Raw genomic sequence first — 21,062 nt, 5'->3', positions numbered from 1 at the left:
TAAAATTCATTAGTTATTGTAAGATTGACTGCGGACAATTTAATTTTTATGTTTTTAAAGCATAATGTAAAGACTGTTACTTTTAAAAACAAGAATGGTTAAATTTATATCTATGGTTTTTTTATCTTTTCATATTGATTTTTTTTTGTAATAATCAAGGTGACAAGAAGGTGATTTAGTGTAAACTCGGTTAAAATTTTTTAAAATTTGATTCGAAAATAAAATAAATTAAATTAAATTGAGGGATTAGTTGAGGATTTTAATAAACTAACTCACCTCCCTTCCTCTCTTTTCTTTTCCTCTTTTTTTTTTTGTTTATTATTTATATCAATTCTTTTATTTTTTGAGCTACGACGTGTACAAACTACAACTTCAATTAAGACTTTAGCCAGGGTTACTACAATGAAAAGTGTCACCTATATATTATATATTATATTATATACAATGAAAACTCTTTATATTTTTCAAGGGAGGCTATATTATATATTATAAGGTTTAAGGACTCAAAAATTAATTTAAGTATTGAGGTGTCATTTATTCCATGAAAAATTTGTTTTTACATGAATAATTTAGGCTCAAACTTGGTTAGAAAAAATCTATTTATATGTAAAGTTTTTCTATACTTATCATTTTTTTTTCAAGGTAAACCATTTTAAAAATTCAAAACTAAGTAATATTTACATAGTGATCTACAAAATAAAAGGTATTATTGCATGTAATAGAGATTTTTTTTCATGTCTCTTAATATTTATTTTCATTATGCATGATTGGAGAGAGATATACATATAAGTTTCCCCTGTTATTCAAGAAGTGGGTCCATAATAAGTATGAGTGATATGGCGGATGGTATAATTAATCTCAATAAATGGGCAACAGAAGTTAGGTAGCCAGTGCTGCATGGCCTCTTGGTTAATTACTGCAGAATAAATAAATAAATAATACCTCCCAAACATTCTATAAGAAGTGAAAAACTTGTTCTCAGTGAAGGAGCTTAAAACATGAAATTCCTGAGTAGGGTTGAAGGTTTGAAACTCGTGCCAGCATGATAGTAATAAATGTCTACATTTTGGTTCCAAATTGGGAAGTCTTATGATGTTCTTGAGGTGATAGAATTTTAATGTTAGCTTACAAATAATTACACAAATTAAGAAGAAAATATTAGAAAAACATTAATTTATTATTTTTTTATGCTAAAAATATATATTTTTAAAAAATATAAAAACAGAAACATAAACTACGTTAATCACCCTCTTAAATTTTAACAGCAATCACAGCTAATTTGATTTCTCCTCGATGAGATTGATATGTAAATTCAATTTATCATATATGTGTATTAAATTGATACAAATGTGAAATACATTGATAGGATTAAATTGATTTTCCAATTTTCTACATGGTTAATTAAATTTCTCATTATTAGGTAAGGGACGCGTGGGGGGCAAGGGAAGGCAGACCATGGTAATCCAATATTAATGACCGTTGGGGAAGATGGCAGCGTACAAAATCTTTAATGCTTTCTTGCTGGTGCAATGTCTCCATTGCCAATTCAACTCAACTGTACCCATCCATGCCTCTCTGTCAATAATTTTGAAGCTGCTGCTTTCACCAGTTTCTTGCTTCCCTTTCTCACCTCCCATGCACTTTTTATGTCACTTCACTTTACATCACATTCTTTCATGCATGATTTATTTCCCTTCAAACAACGCAAGTTGAATTCCTTGCTGCCAAAACTTTGTCGGGTCTTAATGACTTGTAGGAACTGAACATGCTTTGTTGTTGTTAACAGATAAGGTCGGTGTTTTTGACTTTATATATATTTATTTGTTTTTTGAAAGTTTATAGCTGGGTAGATGAACAAACTCAGACGGACAAAACAAAGTTATAGGGTTTGATTTTTCTCATTTTGTCATGTACTAATTGAGTAGATGAAAGAAGGGTTCGTGTATTTCTTCCACCTCTTCTCTTGTTTTGTACTTTAGTGTCAAATTATTAGAGGTTTCCTTAATAGGTTGGTTTGAAAATCTTAGTAGAGGAATGAAAAATTAGTTTTGGTTTAGGTAATAAGATCTACCAATAAAGATTTCATTTTTAATGCAAGGTGACAACTTGGTAATCAGGACTTGGTTTTTTCGAGGGAAGATTTGAGTAGTTTGGAGTTGTGAGATCAAAATCTATACCAGGATCAATGTTGGGCTGATTTTAGAATTTGGTATAGTTGATGAAATTTCAATATTGATACCCATTAGAGTATACCTTTTCTATTGGACACAGTTCGATCTTGCTAATTTATTGTTGCTAGAAGAAGATGGTTGGAAGTATTAAGACAATGAATCATCACGGTAATGGATGGTCTGCTCAAAATTGTAATGGCCTAGAAGAGAAGCTTGATGAGCTTCGAAGCCTTCTAGGCAAGACTGATGGTGATCCTCTGAGAATTGTCGGCGTTGGAGCAGGTGCTTGGGGGAGTGTTTTTGCAGCTTTGCTGCAGGATAGTTATGGTCGGTTCCGAGAGAAGGTCCAAATCAGGATATGGAGAAGGCCTGGAAGGGCTGTTGATAGAGTCACAGCAGAGCATCTCTTTGAAGTGATCAATTCGAGGGAGGATGTATTGAGGAGGTTGATCCGGCGATGTGCATATTTGAAGTACGTTGAGGCCAGGCTAGGCGATCGGACTCTATTTGCTGATGAGATTTTGAAGGATGGATTTTGCTTGAACATGATTGATGTACCACTTTGTCCTTTGAAGGTTGTGACTAATTTGCAAGAGGCTGTTTGGGATGCTGATATTGTGGTAAATGCTGTGCCTTCCACAGAGACACGCGAGGTGTTTGAAGAGATTAGCCAATATTGGAAGGAGAGAATCACAACACCCATCATCATCTCTTTGGCGAAGGGTATAGAAGCTGCATTAGAACCTGTTCCCCATATAATCACACCTACACAAATGATTAACAGAGCGAGTAAGTGCTCTTCTATCCGAGTCTCAAAGCACACGGAAGAAGTCGAATCAGAATGTTTAAAAAGAAAAAAATTTCTTGCCTTCTCATTCATAAATCATAATGCAACATTTTGTTAATTATCTCTTGCAATTTTATGATCACACCATGCTTCTTTGTCTGGTTTTACTTGTTTGATCAAAAGCTTTATTAACTAGTTCAACAGCTTTGTTCATACTTGTGAACAATGCCAGCTAGCTTCTTTGTTTCGTTGGTGTCCGTTCTACTCATGCCAACCAAACTTATGACAAACCCTTCTGACTGCAGATTCATTCAAGTTTAAGACTTTACAAATCTACATCTTTAGCATTTGCTGTATGCTGTTAACAATGACAATGTTATGGTCAAACTGTCCCCATCCGCTAGCTTTCGCTGTTATGAATGATTCTATTCAAATGCAAGCATCCTTCCCATCCAATTGTATAATAAATTATTCTTCTATCATTTGATAATGCTTATAATTGAAGTCCTCAAAGTACGAAATTTCAGTGATTCTGTATTCTTCTGTCCACCCTGCATTCTAATCCTTTTCTGTCAGTATTTTCTCCACTTCAGAATAAAATTTGCCCTCATCTTTATGTTGTTTGTGCTTGGTAGCTGGAGTACCAACGCAGAATATACTTTATCTTGGTGGACCAAATATTGCTTCAGAAATATACAACAAGGAATATGCTAATGCTCGAATATGTGGAGCTGATAAGTGGAGAAAGCCTCTGGCTAAATTTCTAAGGCAGCCCCATTTCATTGTGTGGGACAACAGTGACCTTGTCACTCATGAAGTCATGGGTGGCCTGAAGAATGTCTATGCCATTGGAGCTGGTGAGTTTTGACTTTCTTCTTGCTAAAAAATGTTTAAACTCTATTTCTACACAAACCAATATCTCCTATAGATTCATGGCCAGACTCCAGAGGTTACCTGGTTCTTGCCTGGTCATTATCTCTAGCTATCGATTCAAGGATATGAAAACATGGTTAATGATGCAGTTTGTGTAATGCCTTCTTGAAAGCATCACAATTATTGTCTTTTTACAGAATGGTTCCATAACATCACACCATAACTCTGTAATTCTACCAATAAATTCTGTAATGAACTGAATCAAGTGTATATTACTAAAGCCTAGCAATTTTGAATCGTATTGGTTCAACAATTTTGAATTGTTTCTGAGCATGGTGCTGAACACCATGCTGTATGTCTGCACATTATTACAAACAATAAGCAAAATGAATGACAAATGCTTGTAACATTAACCTTTTGCTTTGCATCTGCAAACTCAATTTTCCAATTTGATTTTCGTAGGGATGGTAGCAGCCCTTACTAATGAAAGTGCTACCAGCAAGTCAGTCTACTTTGCACATTGTACATCAGAGATGATATTTATTACTCATCTATTGGCTGAAGAACCTGAGAAGCTTGCAGGGCCTTTGCTGGCGGACACATATGTAACCTTGTTAAAGGGTCGTAATGCATGGTATGGCCAAATGTTAGCCAAAGGGGAAATTAGCCGGGATATTGGTGATAACATCAGTGGGAAAGGAATGATTCAGGTACTGAATATCATTTTGACACACTATCTTCAAATTTTATGAGATGGAATCATTCACTCTGAGAGATATTGTATGTTCAGATTGTGGTAGTACTTAGGATACATAAGGAAGATAGTTCGTTACACTTTCTCAAACTCAGTTTAAATGTCTCTTTCAACTATGAATGACCTTCGGGTAAAAGAAGAGAAAAAAATCTATGCACTTGAGGTGGCGGTTTAACCTGCTTGCTACCTCAGGATTGCTGTACTGATCTCATGGATTTGCTAGTAATGGAACATTTATCATCATACCAATATAACATCCTAAGCTCAATTTGAGGGATATTCTTTACCTCAATCCCAAACTAGCTGGGTATAACAATTCCGAGTCTGTTATGTTTTTCTCATTGCAGGGTGTTTCGGCAGTTGGAGCATTCTATGAACTCCTGAGCCAGTCAAGCTTGAGTGTGTTACATCCTGATGAAAAGAAATCTGTTGCACCTGTTGAACTCTGCCCGATCTTGAAAACATTGTATAAAATACTGATAATAAGGTAATCTCATACTGCAGTGCAACTTTATCATCGAACACAACAAGTTAGATAGATTTTAAAAAAAATTCAATTTTACGAGGCCTGCAGAGATGACTTATTTTTTGAAGCCATGGCTGGCAGTTGCACGAGTCTTGCTTTCTTATTGTACTTATTTGATATACATTCTGGAAATTTGTAGAAAATCTCATTCCTAGTCCAGAGCTACATGCTACGCTGATAAACACCTTTTCTACAACATTTTCTTTTTAATCTTTTGTTCAAATGGGTACAGTTTATTCTTGTCAGTAATGAATCTAATCTTCCATTTGTGTTTGATATGTGGATATTCAGGGAGCAATCATCACAAGCTATCCTCCAAGCACTAAGGGATGAAACACTGAATGATCCTCGGGAACGCATAGAGATTGCACAAAGCCATGCTTTCTACAGGCCTTCTCTTCTTGGCCAACCTTTGGCTACTTTGCATTGCCAATAAAAGTTATCATGAAGGAATTAATAGAACATATAAAAGAAATTGTTGAATGAACCCTCTGAATAAAAACACATTGCTGTTATAATGTATTCTGTATTGTCTTAGTATTATGAAAGCTCAAAGCCTTTAATTAGTTGATTGATTTCAGCATCTTGCATTATTTTTGTGGAACACTTGCTGAGCTTAAAATTATAACCTCCATGTATTCAGAAGGTTTGGAGTTCGACATTGCACCGACATATTTGACTTGACATGGCCAGGACTTCAAGCCATGAAGAACTAATTATGGCAAAATCCAAAGGGATCCTTGAATACCTCACTATGTCTACTAGGTAGCAGTAGGAAGAGGTTGTCCATCATCAAGAAGACAGTCATTAGGAGCAATCAACCTCAATAGTTTAGGATCGACAACTCTCTCTTCTTAACATCGTTTTTCGACTTGGCTCGAGATCTAACCTGGTTCAAGATTTGAATTTATAACAACATCATTTTAGATGTTTTTTTAGAAATCTAAAACATGTCATTTGGGATAAAAATAAAAAGAAATTCTTGGAGTTGACACAATTAAATTTGACCGAATTAAACTTTCAAACTGATTTGAAATTAAATTCAATCCAAGTCAGGTTCCATGGTGATGGGTTATCAGGTTAACCTGCTAGGTTAGACCGGTTTAATAACCATGTTTTTTCATGAAACAAAAAAAGAAAAGAAAAAAAGAGATGGATAGTGCATCCTGAGTCACATTCATATACAATTTGAACAGCGAGCAATGGAAGGATCATAGTTAAAGTTATTAAAGTAGGATTGATCTAATACAAAACAAGAACACCAAAATCCTAAATGCAGATTTTCATCTAATAATTACAAAAAGGAAAAGGAAAATTCAATCTCGTTGGACAACTCAAAACTCACATCAAAGGTGAAAAGTGCATGGATTAACAAAAACACAGATAATCCTTTTAGGATAAAAATCAAGCTTCAAAGCATAGAGTTAAGAAGTAATAATGGATCCTTTGTAGACAATAATTATAATTATATTATAGTTATAAAATAAAAATAACACTACAAGAGAAACGAGGGTGGTGTTTTACTGAATATCATCCTTTGTTTACATAGAGAGTAATGCACCGTTGATTGCATTGTGCGTCCATAATGCAATTTTTATATCGCGTGAAATAATACATTTACATCCTTGAGTTTTTTAGTTTTTTTCATATTAGTCCTTGTAGTTTTAATGTTTTTGCGTTTTATTCACTTTTTATGATCATATATGAAACTAATGTGTATGATTTAAAAAAGAACATGCATAAATATTCAATGAGAATAAAATACATATTTTTTTAATTTTTTTATCATCAATTTCTTATTTTATATTCTCCAATTAATTATTCTTTCATGTTTTTTCATTCAATTACATGAAAAAAACACTTATTTTTTACTTTATAGATCATGATGAGTTTTAATTTGAATAATTTTTTTTTTAAAAAAAGCATGTTTCTGCCAAAATTAAAAGAAATAAATGAATAACAAAAATGAAAATTTATCTAAAAATGCATTTTCTTTCCTACTTAAATTAAATTATTTGAGTTTAGATAGATATTTAATTCAATTTCTTTTAAATTTTTATTCAAATAACAAAATTATTATAAAAAAATTATTATTCCGTCAAATATATATATATATATATATATATAAAAGGAATTTTGACAATTGTAATTTAAATCAACTTTTTTTAAAAATATTTATTTTAATTATTGCAAAAAAAAAAAAAGTTTTAAAAATCACATCGCGGGGGCACTATGACTAGTGCTATACACTAAAAGAATGAGTTTTCACAGTAGCCATATTATTATTCATCCCCTCGCGTAAAGATTGCGAATACATAACAATAAAAACTCAAGCACTCCATGAAACCCTAAACTGGACCTGAAATGAGGAAGGCCTGCCTTCAGTCCATTTGTAAAACCTCACTTTTCCTTTTTCATATACACACACGCCAATATCTCAAGTGAACATGTGCTTGGTCATTATGGTATTGCGGTACACCTTTGGCCTGTTGTGCAGTGGTTTGTCCCAATGGAGCCATTCAAACATGGTCCAAAGAGAAACCTACAAAAACATGGACAAGGAAGCAAATAATGAGAAGAATGACGGATAGTGATATGTACGACTTGGATGCTCTTCAATTAACAAGACGCTCTGTTATTTGTTCAAGTAGCACCGCTTTCCGAAGCTTACTGAATTTGGCTAGTTTAAGTCGGCCTGCAATGGTCCTCAGTTCAGCTAAAGGCAAGTTCCTCAAGGTGCTCATAGCAGAAGAAAATGATGCCACAACCTCCGAACTGGAATCACAGATTGAGCAAGACTCTTCAACTGAAAGGTCATCCTTGCTTGCACCGTCAATTGTGTCCCCAAGTGAACTAGATAAATCCATTTGAACAGTTGGATCTTCAGTCCCCAGAGGGAGTGGAAAATTTACACATACCTTTTTTTTCTTCTGAGGCTCTGATACTGAATTCGGGGCATTATAAGTTGCAGCGCCGTGTTCTCTAGCTTCACCCTTGTCAGGTCTTGCTGATTTTTTTGTGATCTTTCTACTCAAAGTCTGGTTTAAACTGGCATTTTGTGGGCCGGCTCCAGATTTTCGTTTCTTATTGCTTTCAGAAATAGAAGATGAACTTTTAAGTATCAGTTCAGAGAAACCAATCTCATGGAGAATTGGTGGATTTGTCTTGATATGCCTCTTTCCCTTCTCTTTTTGTCGAATCAAGGACAAATTCAAGCTCGACCTTTTCTCATCAGCAGAAATTTCTGTCATTTGAACTTCAACCAGCATAGGTTTTTCTTCCTCAGGCTGCAGCTTGGCTGTATTTCTCCCTCCGTGATCTTGTATCTCTAAAAGTGAAGTCAAGGCACAATTTTCAGTGTCAGTCAGATCAGTTTCTCTAAACTTCACAATTAAAGGAGTTTTCTTTTTGCCATTTGTCTTCCGTGGTGACTTCAATGAAACTACATCATGAGCTACAGCAATCTTTAATTCTTTCACAGTTCGTTTCAGTGCTGATTTTGGAGCAAACTCAGACAATTTTTGCTCTGTACCAGAGTTGCTGCCCTTAGCCTGTTTAAAAGTACCTAGCGCACAATCAGAATTGTCTTTAGTTCCATGGAGGCCAGCTGGACTTCTTAGAGCTTCTGCACGAACAATTTTTAGAATAGCACCTGCAGGCTGCTCAAAGGAAATTTGTACGAGTAAGAGGCAGGGATGAAGTTGGACCTCAACATGTGACACTAACATCGGTATACAATATGTCCAATAATTTGGACGGTGTATAAACCAAAGATTTCAAGTAAAGGCAACATATCATGCAAACTATGAGAAAGGAAGACCTTGTACCTCATCTGTTCCTGGACGATTTCTTCTGCCCTCCAGATTTGAAGATGAACTCGAAGTTTTACTTTTGCCTCTAGCTCTAGATTGGAGTCCTGTGGCTTCCTCATTTCCAATTACTTTCAGATCAGGCGTCACCAACATTTTATTCTCACTGGAGCGATGTGCTGCATTCCTATTACCACTTGGGCCAAAATCTTTAGCAGCTGTATTTGAAGGCTGTTCATTGCAATAGGAAAGAACAAAAAAAGAAATCCCCTGTAAGAACTCGGAGAGGAAAGTAGTCGGACCCGTAACACCCCCACCCCACCCAAAAAAAAAACCACCGGCATGCCTCTAACCTGATTATAGTTGCATGTAAATAAGCTGACCTACAGAAATAGCTCACTTTGCTTGAGTTATTAGCCAATCATAGCACGGTAGTGTTGTTTAAGTCTATGAAAAAATCTAAATAATGGCCCAAAACTAAGGTGGAAGTGCAAGATACTGGTACCTTGACTATTTTCCTGAGATCTGTTTTCTTCACCACAGGCTTTGAAGAAGTAACTGAGGTTACAACATCAACTGTAGATATAGAACTGTGTTCTTCAACTTCTTCAGTTGCAATTGAATCTGAATCATCCAGTTTTTCCTTATTGGAGGGGGTGACTGCATTTTCCGAAGCATATATAGTGGAATTACTTGCACTATTTTCTGTAGGCTGTTCAGTATCAAAGAAAACAGAGTACACATGTAGATTAGCATTTATATGATATTTATCAGGAATTGACATAGTCAGCTATGAATATTATGTGCATCTAGATAAGTTCCATTCATGGTATTTTGGCAGAGGAGATATACAGAAACAACTGCAAGTTGGTATGAAGGTTCACACAAGAATAATGAATGAAATGAACAAGAGGGTCATGAGAGTTTGAAGCAGCAAATAACTATTTTCGGTATCATTTTAGAGTAAATCATGAAACCAGACAACAACTAATCTCTTGCGGACAAAAATCCCTCTTCATGTCTGGTTTCAGTTGTCATTTCCAAAAGGTGTTAATTTCCATTTAGACAAAAGTTTCTAGGTTATACCACAGAATATGTTACAATCTACAAGTTGCTAAAGCAACTAGAAATCATACTTATTACAAATCCAAACTGAAACTCTGAAAAAGCCATTCCTTGAATTAGTTCTGCAAGTTACATCTATTTACGTTCTGGCAATAAGAATATTTTGTATAATTGATTAATAGTAATAAAAAAGCATCTCTATATTGTCTTCTGATATATAACATTTCTTGTACAGGTACCAGCTCCTATCCAAGTAACATGTGCTCCAAAGATAGGGTAATTTAATAGAGGCTAAACTCCCAATATTCTTACTATGTTGTTATCTTTATGTCGTTGATAACCCTCCTAGACATGGAGAAACAAACTCATTTGATTATTTTAATTCCAATAAACAACCATGTTCAGTTCCTCAATAGTAAAAATAAAAGAAAGCTAAGGAGTAAATTTGTAATAAATTTTTCTTCTTCAGATGGCATCATATTGATAGGTGTCAAACCTGCTCATCGCAGGTCTGCACCTCTGATCCACATATCTATCATGCATGCAAAAGCTAAAATTTCATTGTAATTACTGTTTATGAGTTATAGCAATAATAAATTCTACCATTGTACTCAAAGACGTTAATCCCATAGACTTTCTCTTGTAAAAGTAGTTACTATTTCCTTATAGGAAAGTGTTATGGAATTAATTTGTCCTAATCGAGCTTCACTCAAATCACACAATATATAAAAGAACAGCTTACAGAAAACAACCTCAACGTTGACCGGTTTTAGACTATGTCTTCCCTTATATGCTGATTTTGAAGACAAACTTTGGATCAGTTTCTCATCTTCTGGAGTTGAGCCATGCTCTCTGTCATCCCCTTTCCCAGTACTTCTTGGAATACACAAGCTCAATGATTTCTTCTTATCAGAGTAATCAGGTGCCACTTCTGAAGACTGTGGGGCGGAGACTTTGATATTAGAACTTGCAAGCTGTTCATTGTTAATAAGATGGCAGGAAAAGAAAGCAAATCAGTAAGTGGAGAAAAAAGAAACAGTAGTTCATTACTTATTAATCATTTGACACTGGAAAAACAATGTTATGTTGACTGAACTTTGCAATTTAATTTCCTTTCAAACTCTAGTTTCTACAGAACAAAATATATTCCAAGTGCCATGCATATGTACATGTGGCCACAAGGGAACGTGTGTTGTATAGGGGTGTGAAAGGAGGGGGAGGGGGGTAGAAATTCAGGAGCAGGACAAACTTAAACTGTCCAGAAGCAGAACTGCCACAACATAGAGAGATGCTACTTGATAAAAACAGTTATAACAACGCACATGCATCAGCAGAGCGGACAGGTCACAGAAATTTAATGGAGTTAAAGAAAACTCAATGGTTGTAGTGTATCAAGGCAACCATTTTATACCCATTTCTTTGAACAAAGGACCTTGATTTGAACCAGAAACCACGGGTTTTCACATATTTCCATCAAATTTGCAGAACAATCAAGCGCAGAACTAAAGCATGCGGGTTTAGAGCTTCTGGACCTTCACGACCATCGAATTGCCAGTTTTCTTCCCTTGAAGATTCAAAGATGGATTCAAAATTGCACAATGTTCTGTTGGAATAGAGCTGCAGTCCTTGGTTTTCTCACTCGTAACTGTTTCCAAATTGCAGTTGCTCAACCTTTTCTCCTTGTCCAAACCATTGGTTGCATGTTGTGGAGCATCTGAGCTTGAACCCAAGACAATGGCATTCTTATGCTGTTCAATAGGAGATGGAAAAATAACTATCACATATCAGGTCACAGGAATAAAATGGCCCTCGCTAGCGTTATTCCTCCGATTCGATGAAAGAAAAGACATAATAGTAAAGGATTATGGTAAAACATACGATCATTTGAGATTTGAATTTATAAAAATCAGAGACATTAACTTCTCTTAATTGATGCAAACACCGGGGTCTTACAAACCAAGGGATCTGATTTGACAAACTACTAAAACATCCTACTCCTCCAAGTGACCAGAGGATGGAAAAAATATTGCATATCATTTAACCTTGGGACCTCCGAGCAGTGAAGAATCAGTAATCTATCCACACAACAAACCAAAACCAGTGAAAGTCTACAAAAATTAGCTGAGTATCAGTACAGCGGGGACATGCTACCTAATCAAATGAATGGTAATTTGAAGCAGAAATTGCTGATTGCTGAAGAACCAACTCATGGGGCATGTTCATATAAGACTCACTGGAACGTTGGAATTGTGTGTTCAGACTAATGTGAGGTTTTAAACCATTCCCCTATATGATGATTTGCAAGTTCAAAACAGAAAATTGGCAAAATATCTGCTGAGAAATTTCAAGAATCAGACCTGCTTATCCTTTTCGCAGATGTAATTTCTGAAAAGCACCTTCAAAATTTCGTCCAGTGTCTCAACAGGTTGTGTATACATCAGTAAACGAACCTCGATTTCATTCTTGTCTTTACTCGTCAGATTTTTTATTGAAATATCAAGGAAATCAATCTTTTCTCTCAAAGCATTACAACATATATCAGGCCAATCTTCATTTTCAACCCAAGCTAGTTCAGTCTGCAAGGATAACAAATCTTGTTCAAATTCAAGAATTTCTGTATCTGCCTTCTTTATCAAAATCCTCAGCACTTGCACACAAGATTTCTCGTTCAGAGCTTCTTCTTCTATCACATCTACGAAATTGTTGAACGAATAAAGTAAGAACTATTGCATGCACATATATCCACACAAACAATCAAAATGTCAGAAAGGATTTGTCATTTAGGAAAAAGCATGTATGTACCAAACACATAACCAAAGTAAAAGTCACACTGGGAATTATCAAAACCGCTTTCTTCTGCCACTGAAGAGGAAAACCATTAGAAAACCATCATCAAAATCAACATTAGAAATCAAGAAGGAATATTGTTTGTCCAAAAAATAAACATAACTACAATACCTATATCATTTGGTGGACCCCAAAGATCCCAATCCATGAAGTTTCAACGTGGGGTTACCCTGAAATTCACATAAATAAATCACCATTCACTAAAAAATTCACCAAGAAAGTAACAAAAGCAGGTTTAAAGAAAACCCATTATTATATAATAAATCAAGATTCTAAATGGGTTAAAAATTAATGAAAAAAAACAAACAAGTTACATAATCGAAGTAATTAACTATCTGGGACCCGAAAAAGGAAAGATAAACAAAAAAAAATTAAGAAAAATCCACACTCTAATCACTTGACAGAAAATTAAAGCCCAAAAAAGTTTTTTTAAGGAAAAAAATTGGCATATATATTTACCAAAGTCATAAACCAGCTCAAGAAGGGAAAAAATTATAAAAACAAATAAACTTGAAAATGGCTTATACTAGACGCTGTTAATAATTAACAGCACAAACTACCTACGCCTGTATCCATTAATACATTTCTTAAATGCTTTTAACTTTAATAAAAAACCAATAATACAACGAAGACTAAAAATGATTTAGTAAAAAAAAAACACAAAATAATTTCGAGAAAAAAAAACTCCAGCATTGCACTTTAAAATGAAAACCCATTTGGAAAATGTGAAGGAAATCACGAGAAAGTGGAGACTACGTGGCTTTTTTATTTTCTTGGAAACCAAACAGGAGAAAGAAAATGACAGAGGAAATGAAATAATTTTTTTTAAAAAAAAAACCTGTAGCTTGTACTGTTGCTGCTGAACGCGCGAGAATGATTAACGCTAAAAATTTATAATATTTTTTTAGAGTTTCAATATCTCGAGATTAGTGAGTGAGTAACCAGTGAGTGAGAGAGAAAAAGCAAAAAGAAAAGCGTGCCCATGAAAGGGACAAGAGGGAGGGAGAGAGACAAAAAGGTCAAATGGCAAATATCATATCTTGAAAGGGTAGAGTGGGAAATATATTGTACTTGCATTGTCGGAGAAAGAGACGGGTGAATCTGTGTCCGTTTTTTTTCTTTGCACGTGGGACCCGCTACATAAGTGAAATAAAGTCCTGTAACTTTGTTTTTGTTACAATATGCACCCTTCCTTCCTAATTTTGTTTTTGCCATTGATTTGAAACTTAAAATGTAATTTGAAAACTATAGTAAGTATTCATTGTTATTTATCTATCTCAACATCAATCTACCACTTTTATTATCATTATAATTTTATTATTTTAATAATCACCGTTATCATTTAATTAATATAATCTATAATTTCAGCCTTGTTTATGGAAAAACTTGTTAACAATTGAAAAATATGTCACATAAAAATTATTTTATCAAAAACAGATTTTACATATACATCATTTTTCATTTTTCAAGTATTTTATATAAAACAAGTATACCTTTAATATTAAATTTGTTGTCTAAGTTAGATGTGGTCATTGTTCGGTGTGTTGTGCCATATAATTTAGTGATTAATTTTTAAAATCAATGGTTTGCTCATTCTTTAAAGTTTAGAACTCGAGCTACATTTGTTTACGCAGCCACACAGGGTTTTAAAAAAAATGAATTTTTTTTCTTAAACTAATTTTTTATGTGTTTTTTTTATCGTTTTAATGTATTGATATTAAGAATAAATTTTTAAAAATTAAAAAATATTAATTAAATATATTTTCAAGTAAAAATTACTTTGAAAAATAATTGCTACAACAATATCAAACACAGTCTAATAAAAATAATTCTTTCGGCTCTTTAATTTTGGTATAGATAACTTATTTTTTTACAAGTATTTTAAAATTTGTTTGATTTAGATGCACGAAGGCTTAGTCTAAAAATATGATGTAATTATTAAAAATAAATGTTAATGATTGGAGGGGTCTAGGTAAAAAACAACTTGCATTACCATAATTGAATTTCAATCCATGTTTCTATAGTACGAAAATCAATTTGATGAATATTTATATATATATATATATATATATAAAATTAGAGGATCAATACGATGAATACAGGAATAAAATGCAAAGTTGTTCGCACGTGGTGGGGCCTTTCAAAAGATGATCTCTTTTCCATTTTGACTTCTTTTGACTCACTGCACTCCACATGGCAGAATTCTGGGCCATCCATTTGTTGACTCTGATGAACGGATGGTTAAGAGTAGACCAAGACCATCAGGGCCACCGATAATTGAAAGGTGTTACAGGACTACAAGAAATTAATACGGATTATTTTTTTTTTATTTTTTTAAGAAAAATATATTGGTCAAGAATAAATTATTACTAGTGTTGATAAATTTTGTATAGATGTTAAACCTTTAAATCACTTAGTTTTAGATTAAATTATATAAGAATTATTTTAATATAATCCAATCAAAAATCTAAAATTAGTTTTGAAAATTAATAAAAACATAATTTAATTTTATTAATTAATAAAATATTAATATATTATATTTGTTTAGGTTAACCTGATTCATCCTATTAAATCTATCACTCAGGTTATAAATTTTATTAAGTTTAATAATTTTATTTTTTTTATAAAATTATTTTTTATTTAATTATATGATAAAAAAATTAATTTTTAAAAAATTCATTATCATCTTAAAAGAAAAATTAAAATGAAAACAAATTTTTAGTATTTTATATATAATTAAAGATAAGAATATTAATAAATACGATAAAATTATATTAAAAATCTTCAAATACATAAATTCTATGCTAATTGAATATTCATGAGGTTTTTTATTTTCATATAAAAAATGCTAAGTTTCTCACAAAAACTTATTATATTATTCGAAAAATATGTTAAAATTGGAATATAATGTTAATTTTTTTTTATAATGCATTTAAATCCAAAAGCAAATATAAAAATTGGAAAATTGATCCTCTCTTATTTCTTAATTTAATTGGAAAATCGAGATGTCTCGTGCTAAAACAACTCTTTGATTAGCCTTAGAAATGACAACATTTTCGATCCTTTCATTTATGAACTTGAAAACCCCAAAAAAAAAAAAGACAAATAAAATAAAAATAAAAAATAAAAAAGGAAAACACAAAAATATAAAGCGAAGAGAATGAAAGACTACCGTCGGCTAGCTAAGTTCAACACTGGTCACATTACTGTAGAAGCAGAAGGTTCACTGACAACACAACGGAGGAGGAAAGAGCACTGCAAATCTGTGGGTGAAAACACCTACAGGCTCAAACATCGATCTTATTTGTGTTTGTATCTCATGCCCGTCAAAACAAGAACTCGTGGATCGAAAAAACTCTACAATTCCTGGGCATAAGAAAACCCCACCTCTCTATTCATCAACAAGGCTTTGATCCTTGGTTTCTTTATCTAGCCATGAGAAGAAAATCTGATTTTCTCATCTTCCAAATAGAAACCAGACTGGGTTTTGTTATGGAAAAGATGTGATTTCACAAACTCCTTCACTGGTCAAAACCCACTTCATCTTTCACTAGTTCTTTGCATACCATAAGCAAGGCTTTGACGTGGGTCGTCGTCGTTAGCAGTGTCTTGGGCTCTTGGAATCTCCATCATCCTTCACTTTCAAGCAACAAATCTTTAGACCCTTCGCTACTCGTAGCCGCTCTATCCCCTTGCTGTATCATTTTTTAATTGTTTTGCAGTTATTTTGTCGAGAATTTGATCAAATTCTAGGGCCAAACCACTCATCTTCTTAAATAATCCGATATTTTTTTTATTAATTTTCTTATATAAAAATTAAAATGTTATAAGCTTGTAAACTTCGTATAAAGTGCAATTAACCCTTTAAAATAACTTCATCAAAGGTTATAGAAAATAAAGCTGTCATCAACTTCTTATGGTAAAAACTCAAGGATTCAATAATAGAATAATTTTTACCACCAATGATTAAACAAATTCTAGCCAGAGGTAGTTGAAACTTGCCAAAGAAGATGGAAGTATGTCTAAGAAGATTCTGTTTCTAAAGTCTGTCCCTTGCAGATTCCATCACACCAACTGTTTACTGTCCCTTAGTATTTTGCACCTTCTTTCCTTGAAGATTCCACACACACACACACACACACACTCTGACCCTATCGCATTCTCATCCCTCAAAACAAAAGTACAAAGCACCACCTCATAAAAAAAAACACTGAAAACTGCTATTGATGAAGCTCAAATGAGATGCACAGATCATCTTTTACAAAACTAAGCGAAATCCAACAATGCCATCATCTAAAAAAGAAGCCCTTTTCATAGCTAGTCTTATAGCCCTCTGGTACTCATCAAACATTGGTGTTCTGCTTTTAAACAAGTTCTTGTTATCAAACTATGGCTTTAGATTCCCAATCTTTCTCACAATGTGCCACATGTCAGCTTGTGCTATACTTAGTTACTTATCAATTGTTTTCTTGAAGATTGTGCCTTTGCAAGTTGTTAAATCAAGACCCCAGTTGTTAAAGATTGCAACTTTGAGTGTTGTTTTTTGTGGGTCTGTTGTTGGTGGCAATATTTCTTTGAGGTATTTGCCTGTATCTTTTAACCAGGCTGTTGGAGCTACTACACCTTTTTTCACTGCTGTTTTTGCTTACTTGATGACTTTCAAGAGGGAAGCTTGGGTTACTTATGCAGCTCTTGTTCCTGTTGTTGTTGGTGTTATTATTGCTAGTGGGGTAAGTTCTTTTCTCTTCTATGGATCTTCAATTGGTTATAGAATTGTGGACATTTGTTTTTGTTTACAAGTTGATCTGAGACTTTTTGGTGTTTTTGACTTTGAGTTTTTCGAGATTGATTCTTGTATTGCGAGCCATGCCAATTGACAATGGTAATGCAGATCCAGGATCTTGTTTACTTGTGTTTATGTGTGATAATTTATGCATGCTATTGTGCTATGTATATGTTCTGATCTCAGATGTCACATATGATAAGCTGATCCTTTTATTTTCTTTCTTTGTCGGGTTAGAAAATGGTGGGTCATAAGGGGAATGTACATTTCTTAAAAGTGTAATCACTTTCTGGACTGTGTAAGTTTGTAACAGCAAGAATGCTGATTCTCATTTCATTGTTTAGTGATTTTCACATGAATCACTTTGAGAGTAACCCAGTATCTGCTGAAGCAGTAGGAGATTCAGTTGCTGATAGTTTTATGTTCTAGCTAGTCTACTCATTAGCATATAAAATACTGTGGATTGGTGGTTGCCTACTTGCTGTGATTTGTCAAGGATTCGATTTCTTGTTCGTATTTAGTCATTTAGTTGCAACTTCTCATTCGGCTTTATTTTTTAAGTTAATTTTCATTTACTAGATGGCATCCGACATTGATTTCTGCTATTAGCTCCTAATTTCAATGAAGGTCTTAGCTTTGAAATTTTTGTCGATGACAGGGTGAGCCAGGTTTTCACTTATTTGGCTTTATTATGTGCATAAGTGCTACAGCTGCAAGGGCCTTTAAGTCTGTTCTCCAGGGCATCCTGCTCTCTTCTGAAGGGTAAATGCTTCAGTTTCTGGTCATACTCGAAGGATGGCTTTTATTTTGTTTTGTTTTAAGAATCAAGGAGAGTTTTTCCTTGTTTTAGTTTATATGCATGCAATTGATTAACAAAGTTATTCATCAAGTATTTATTCAAATTTTGCATCTTCCATTTGGATCGTTAAAGAAAGAACTGCTCTTCTCTCTGTCTTATATTATTCTAGTTGAAAATAATGTATGTGCGTCCTTTTACTTTATTTTTTTGTTTTGATAAACGTACTTGTTCAAACAGCATAATTCTTGCATTCACCATCTTTCTTTGTGTATGTGTGTGTTAGTACTGGAATTTTATTTTTGGGAGGTGGATGATTTGTTTTGTTTTGTTTTATATATATATATATATATATATATATATTGTGTGTGTGTGTGTTAGAACTAGATTTTCATTTTTGGGGTGGATGAAAACAAAACGGTAAACTTCTCCTCGTATTAATCTGCGTTTTTTTTTCCAGTACCTCTACCTTATTCCTCGCATTTCCTCATTAGAAAAAAAAGAGTTTTTGATTGTTTTGTTGTTGGTTGATCTTGAAGCCACTTTTCCTCTATTTTCCGACTTGGGTGAGTGTTGGTAAGTCACTCATGTACGTATGGCAACCTGATTGTCCAACTCTTTTGTCTTGCAGAGAAAAGTTGAACTCGATGAATTTGCTGCTGTACATGTCCCCGATTGCTGTTTTAGTATTATTACCTGCAGCCCTTATAATAGAGCCGAATGTATTAGACGTCACTTTAGAACTTGGAAGGAAACATCAGTATATGTGGCTGCTGCTACTTCTTAATTCTACAATGGCCTACTCAGCTAACTTGACAAACTTCTTGGTAACCAAGCATACGAGTGCACTGACACTTCAGGTTTGGAATTGGTTGGCATCTTAATATGTTCCTTTTTGTTAATTATTGACATGAATTTCAGGGTTTATTGCTCATTGCTGCAATAACTGATCGTGAATTGTTTTCAGCAATGATATTGATGTCTACTCTTTGCCAATCACTAGTAAATTTATCACCCCCTCTACTTGTCATCTTCAATATTTAAATCATGCAAACTTGTCAAAATGAAATATTTATTTGTTTCATAGATTATTTACACCGCTATATGATTTAATACACCAAGAGAAATTGAAATGGCCATCTCTCTGCATGTTGAGATTACCCCCCTGCAGTTTCATTTGGTTCTTGCCAGGGCTTCTTTTTACTAATAGTACTACTAAAATCCTTATCACCTTCTATGGTTGAAACAGAATGACACTTGTCTGTCTAGGTTATGCTTTCATAATATTTGCTCTAGTGTTAGGAACCCATCCTTGATTGGCAAATTTTTAGAAATCAACCGCCCAAAATAAATGAAATACTGGTCAGTTTGATATTCTTCTGAACCCTTTTGTTTTTTTTCCATTTGAATGTAACAATCAGGTGTTAGGCAATGCGAAAGGTGCTGTGGCTGTTGTTATCTCGATCTTCATCTTCAGGAATCCTGTAACATTTGTGGGCATCGCAGGGTACTCAATGACTGTTCTCGGGGTAGTTGCTTATGGAGAAGCAAAGAGAAGATTTAGATGAATTATCTACCTGAGTAACAGATTATTATTTTCCTTTCACAGAGGAATTAGTGAAGTTGTACGGGCTAAGATGATTTTATTCATAGGCACAACTGTACTGTATTTATGATGTTTTCAAAGCATAATCACCATTATATTCGATTATGTTCTCAATATTGAGGGTAAGAAATTCAGTGGTTCCTTTCACATTACCTAGTTTTTTCCTTGGTGATGAAAGAGGAGAAAGAATTGAAAGGTCGCCTTACAGGTTGAATCTGTGATGCATGGAACCTCATCTTTTTGTTCTTTTAAGTGACAATTTCCCAGGGGATTAATAATTCACAAAAGATGGTAGGCTTGCTTGCATTGCACTTTACCTCTCTTTGATCTATTTCCCCCAAAACTCAAGTAGCAATGTTCAAAATTATAAAACTTAAGCAGCAATATTCATTAATCACTAAGGTAATGATATTGAAGGAAAAGATTTCAAGAAAAGCTGGTATTGAACAGAAGAGCAGCTGGAATTAACATGTTCAGATGATTGGTTGGATGTTGCATTTGCAGCAAGTCAGTAACTAGACCTAGTAAAAAGAATCCCTTCATATCCAAAAGGAGGAAAACAAAACAAAAGACCTGTCATTGTCCTACATGTCAAATAGCCGTTTCTTTGTTTTGTTTTGTTTTGTTTTTTTTTCCAAGAAGAAAAAATAAAGAACTGGAGGAGAGAAGGAAAGTTCTTCCCTTTTAAGCCAGGTCTGGACCAGAGGGAAGGGCATCGTAACCATCATGGTGCTTAGGATTCTCTCTTTCAACAGGGATGCACTTTAGGACAACAGCGATAGGCATGCTAACAGCTCCAATTACGATGCAGAGTAGCCACATTTGCCAGCTTAAGGGCACAGTGCTTGCAAAAGTTCCCAGGAACTCGACTATGATTACTTGGAATACTACTGTTATAACCATAACACCTAGAAATATCCAGCTGCTGAACATGCCCCGGACTATGTTTATCTTCTCTATATCACGGCTGTTTATTTCATTAAACACCTGAAAGAGAAACAAAATTGAACTAACATTGAGTTTGACAGTAAAATTGAAGATTCGT

At 34.0% G+C, this 21,062-nt stretch overlaps 4 protein-coding genes across 10 annotated transcripts in view; 2 read left to right on the top strand and 2 right to left on the bottom strand.

Annotated features, from left to right (window-relative positions):
• Positions 1–1,534: 1,534 nt before the first annotated feature.
• Positions 1,535–5,677, top strand: LOC7468920 (glycerol-3-phosphate dehydrogenase [NAD(+)] GPDHC1, cytosolic). Its single transcript, XM_002323234.4, has 5 exons — positions 1,535–2,960; positions 3,594–3,815; positions 4,294–4,541; positions 4,933–5,072; positions 5,403–5,677. Exons 1-5 carry the CDS (start codon positions 2,306–2,308, stop codon positions 5,545–5,547), a joined length of 1,410 nt encoding a protein of 469 aa, XP_002323270.2. The 5' UTR covers positions 1,535–2,305; the 3' UTR covers positions 5,548–5,677.
• A 1,692-nt stretch (positions 5,678–7,369) lies between these two features.
• Positions 7,370–13,811, bottom strand: LOC7483965 (uncharacterized). Of its 5 annotated transcripts, none has more exons than XM_024587436.2 (10): positions 13,671–13,811; positions 12,944–13,002; positions 12,788–12,847; positions 12,343–12,677; positions 11,518–11,733; positions 10,738–10,959; positions 9,426–9,632; positions 9,274–9,303; positions 8,939–9,151; positions 7,370–8,770 (listed from the first exon to the last, which is right to left on the bottom strand). In XM_024587436.2, the coding sequence occupies exons 2-10, from the start codon at positions 12,978–12,980 to the stop codon at positions 7,727–7,729; spliced, it is 2,364 nt and encodes a 787-aa protein (XP_024443204.2). In that variant the 5' UTR covers positions 12,981–13,002; positions 13,671–13,811; the 3' UTR covers positions 7,370–7,726. The 5 variants fall into 5 exon arrangements, with proteins under 5 accessions (XP_024443204.2, XP_024443205.2, XP_024443207.2 ...); XM_024587437.2 differs by lacking the exon at positions 13,671–13,811 and adding an exon at positions 13,292–13,664; XM_024587439.2 differs by lacking the exon at positions 12,788–12,847.
• A 2,202-nt stretch (positions 13,812–16,013) lies between these two features.
• Positions 16,014–20,164, top strand: LOC7468919 (UDP-URONIC ACID TRANSPORTER 1). Its single transcript, XM_002323233.4, has 4 exons — positions 16,014–17,562; positions 18,274–18,377; positions 19,043–19,271; positions 19,833–20,164. The coding sequence occupies exons 1-4, from the start codon at positions 17,116–17,118 to the stop codon at positions 19,977–19,979; spliced, it is 927 nt and encodes a 308-aa protein (XP_002323269.1). The 5' UTR covers positions 16,014–17,115; the 3' UTR covers positions 19,980–20,164.
• Positions 20,165–20,459: 295 nt separating this feature from the next.
• LOC7468918 (calcium-transporting ATPase 4, plasma membrane-type) overlaps positions 20,460–21,062 on the bottom strand; it is a 30,647-nt gene continuing 30,044 nt past the window's right edge. For all 3 annotated transcript variants that reach the window (XM_052447878.1, XM_052447879.1, XM_024587701.2), the window contains exon 7: positions 20,460–21,004. In XM_052447878.1, coding sequence (XP_052303838.1) covers positions 20,702–21,004 — 303 coding nt within the window. In that variant the 3' untranslated portion in view covers positions 20,460–20,701. The remainder of the gene's footprint in view (positions 21,005–21,062) is intronic.

Source organism: Populus trichocarpa, chromosome 16 (genome assembly GCF_000002775.5).
Source record: "Populus trichocarpa isolate Nisqually-1 chromosome 16, P.trichocarpa_v4.1, whole genome shotgun sequence".
NCBI lineage: Eukaryota > Viridiplantae > Streptophyta > Magnoliopsida > Malpighiales > Salicaceae > Populus > Populus trichocarpa.
Note: the sequence above shows the minus strand (reverse complement) of the source record. Positions and strands in the feature narration are given on the sequence as shown.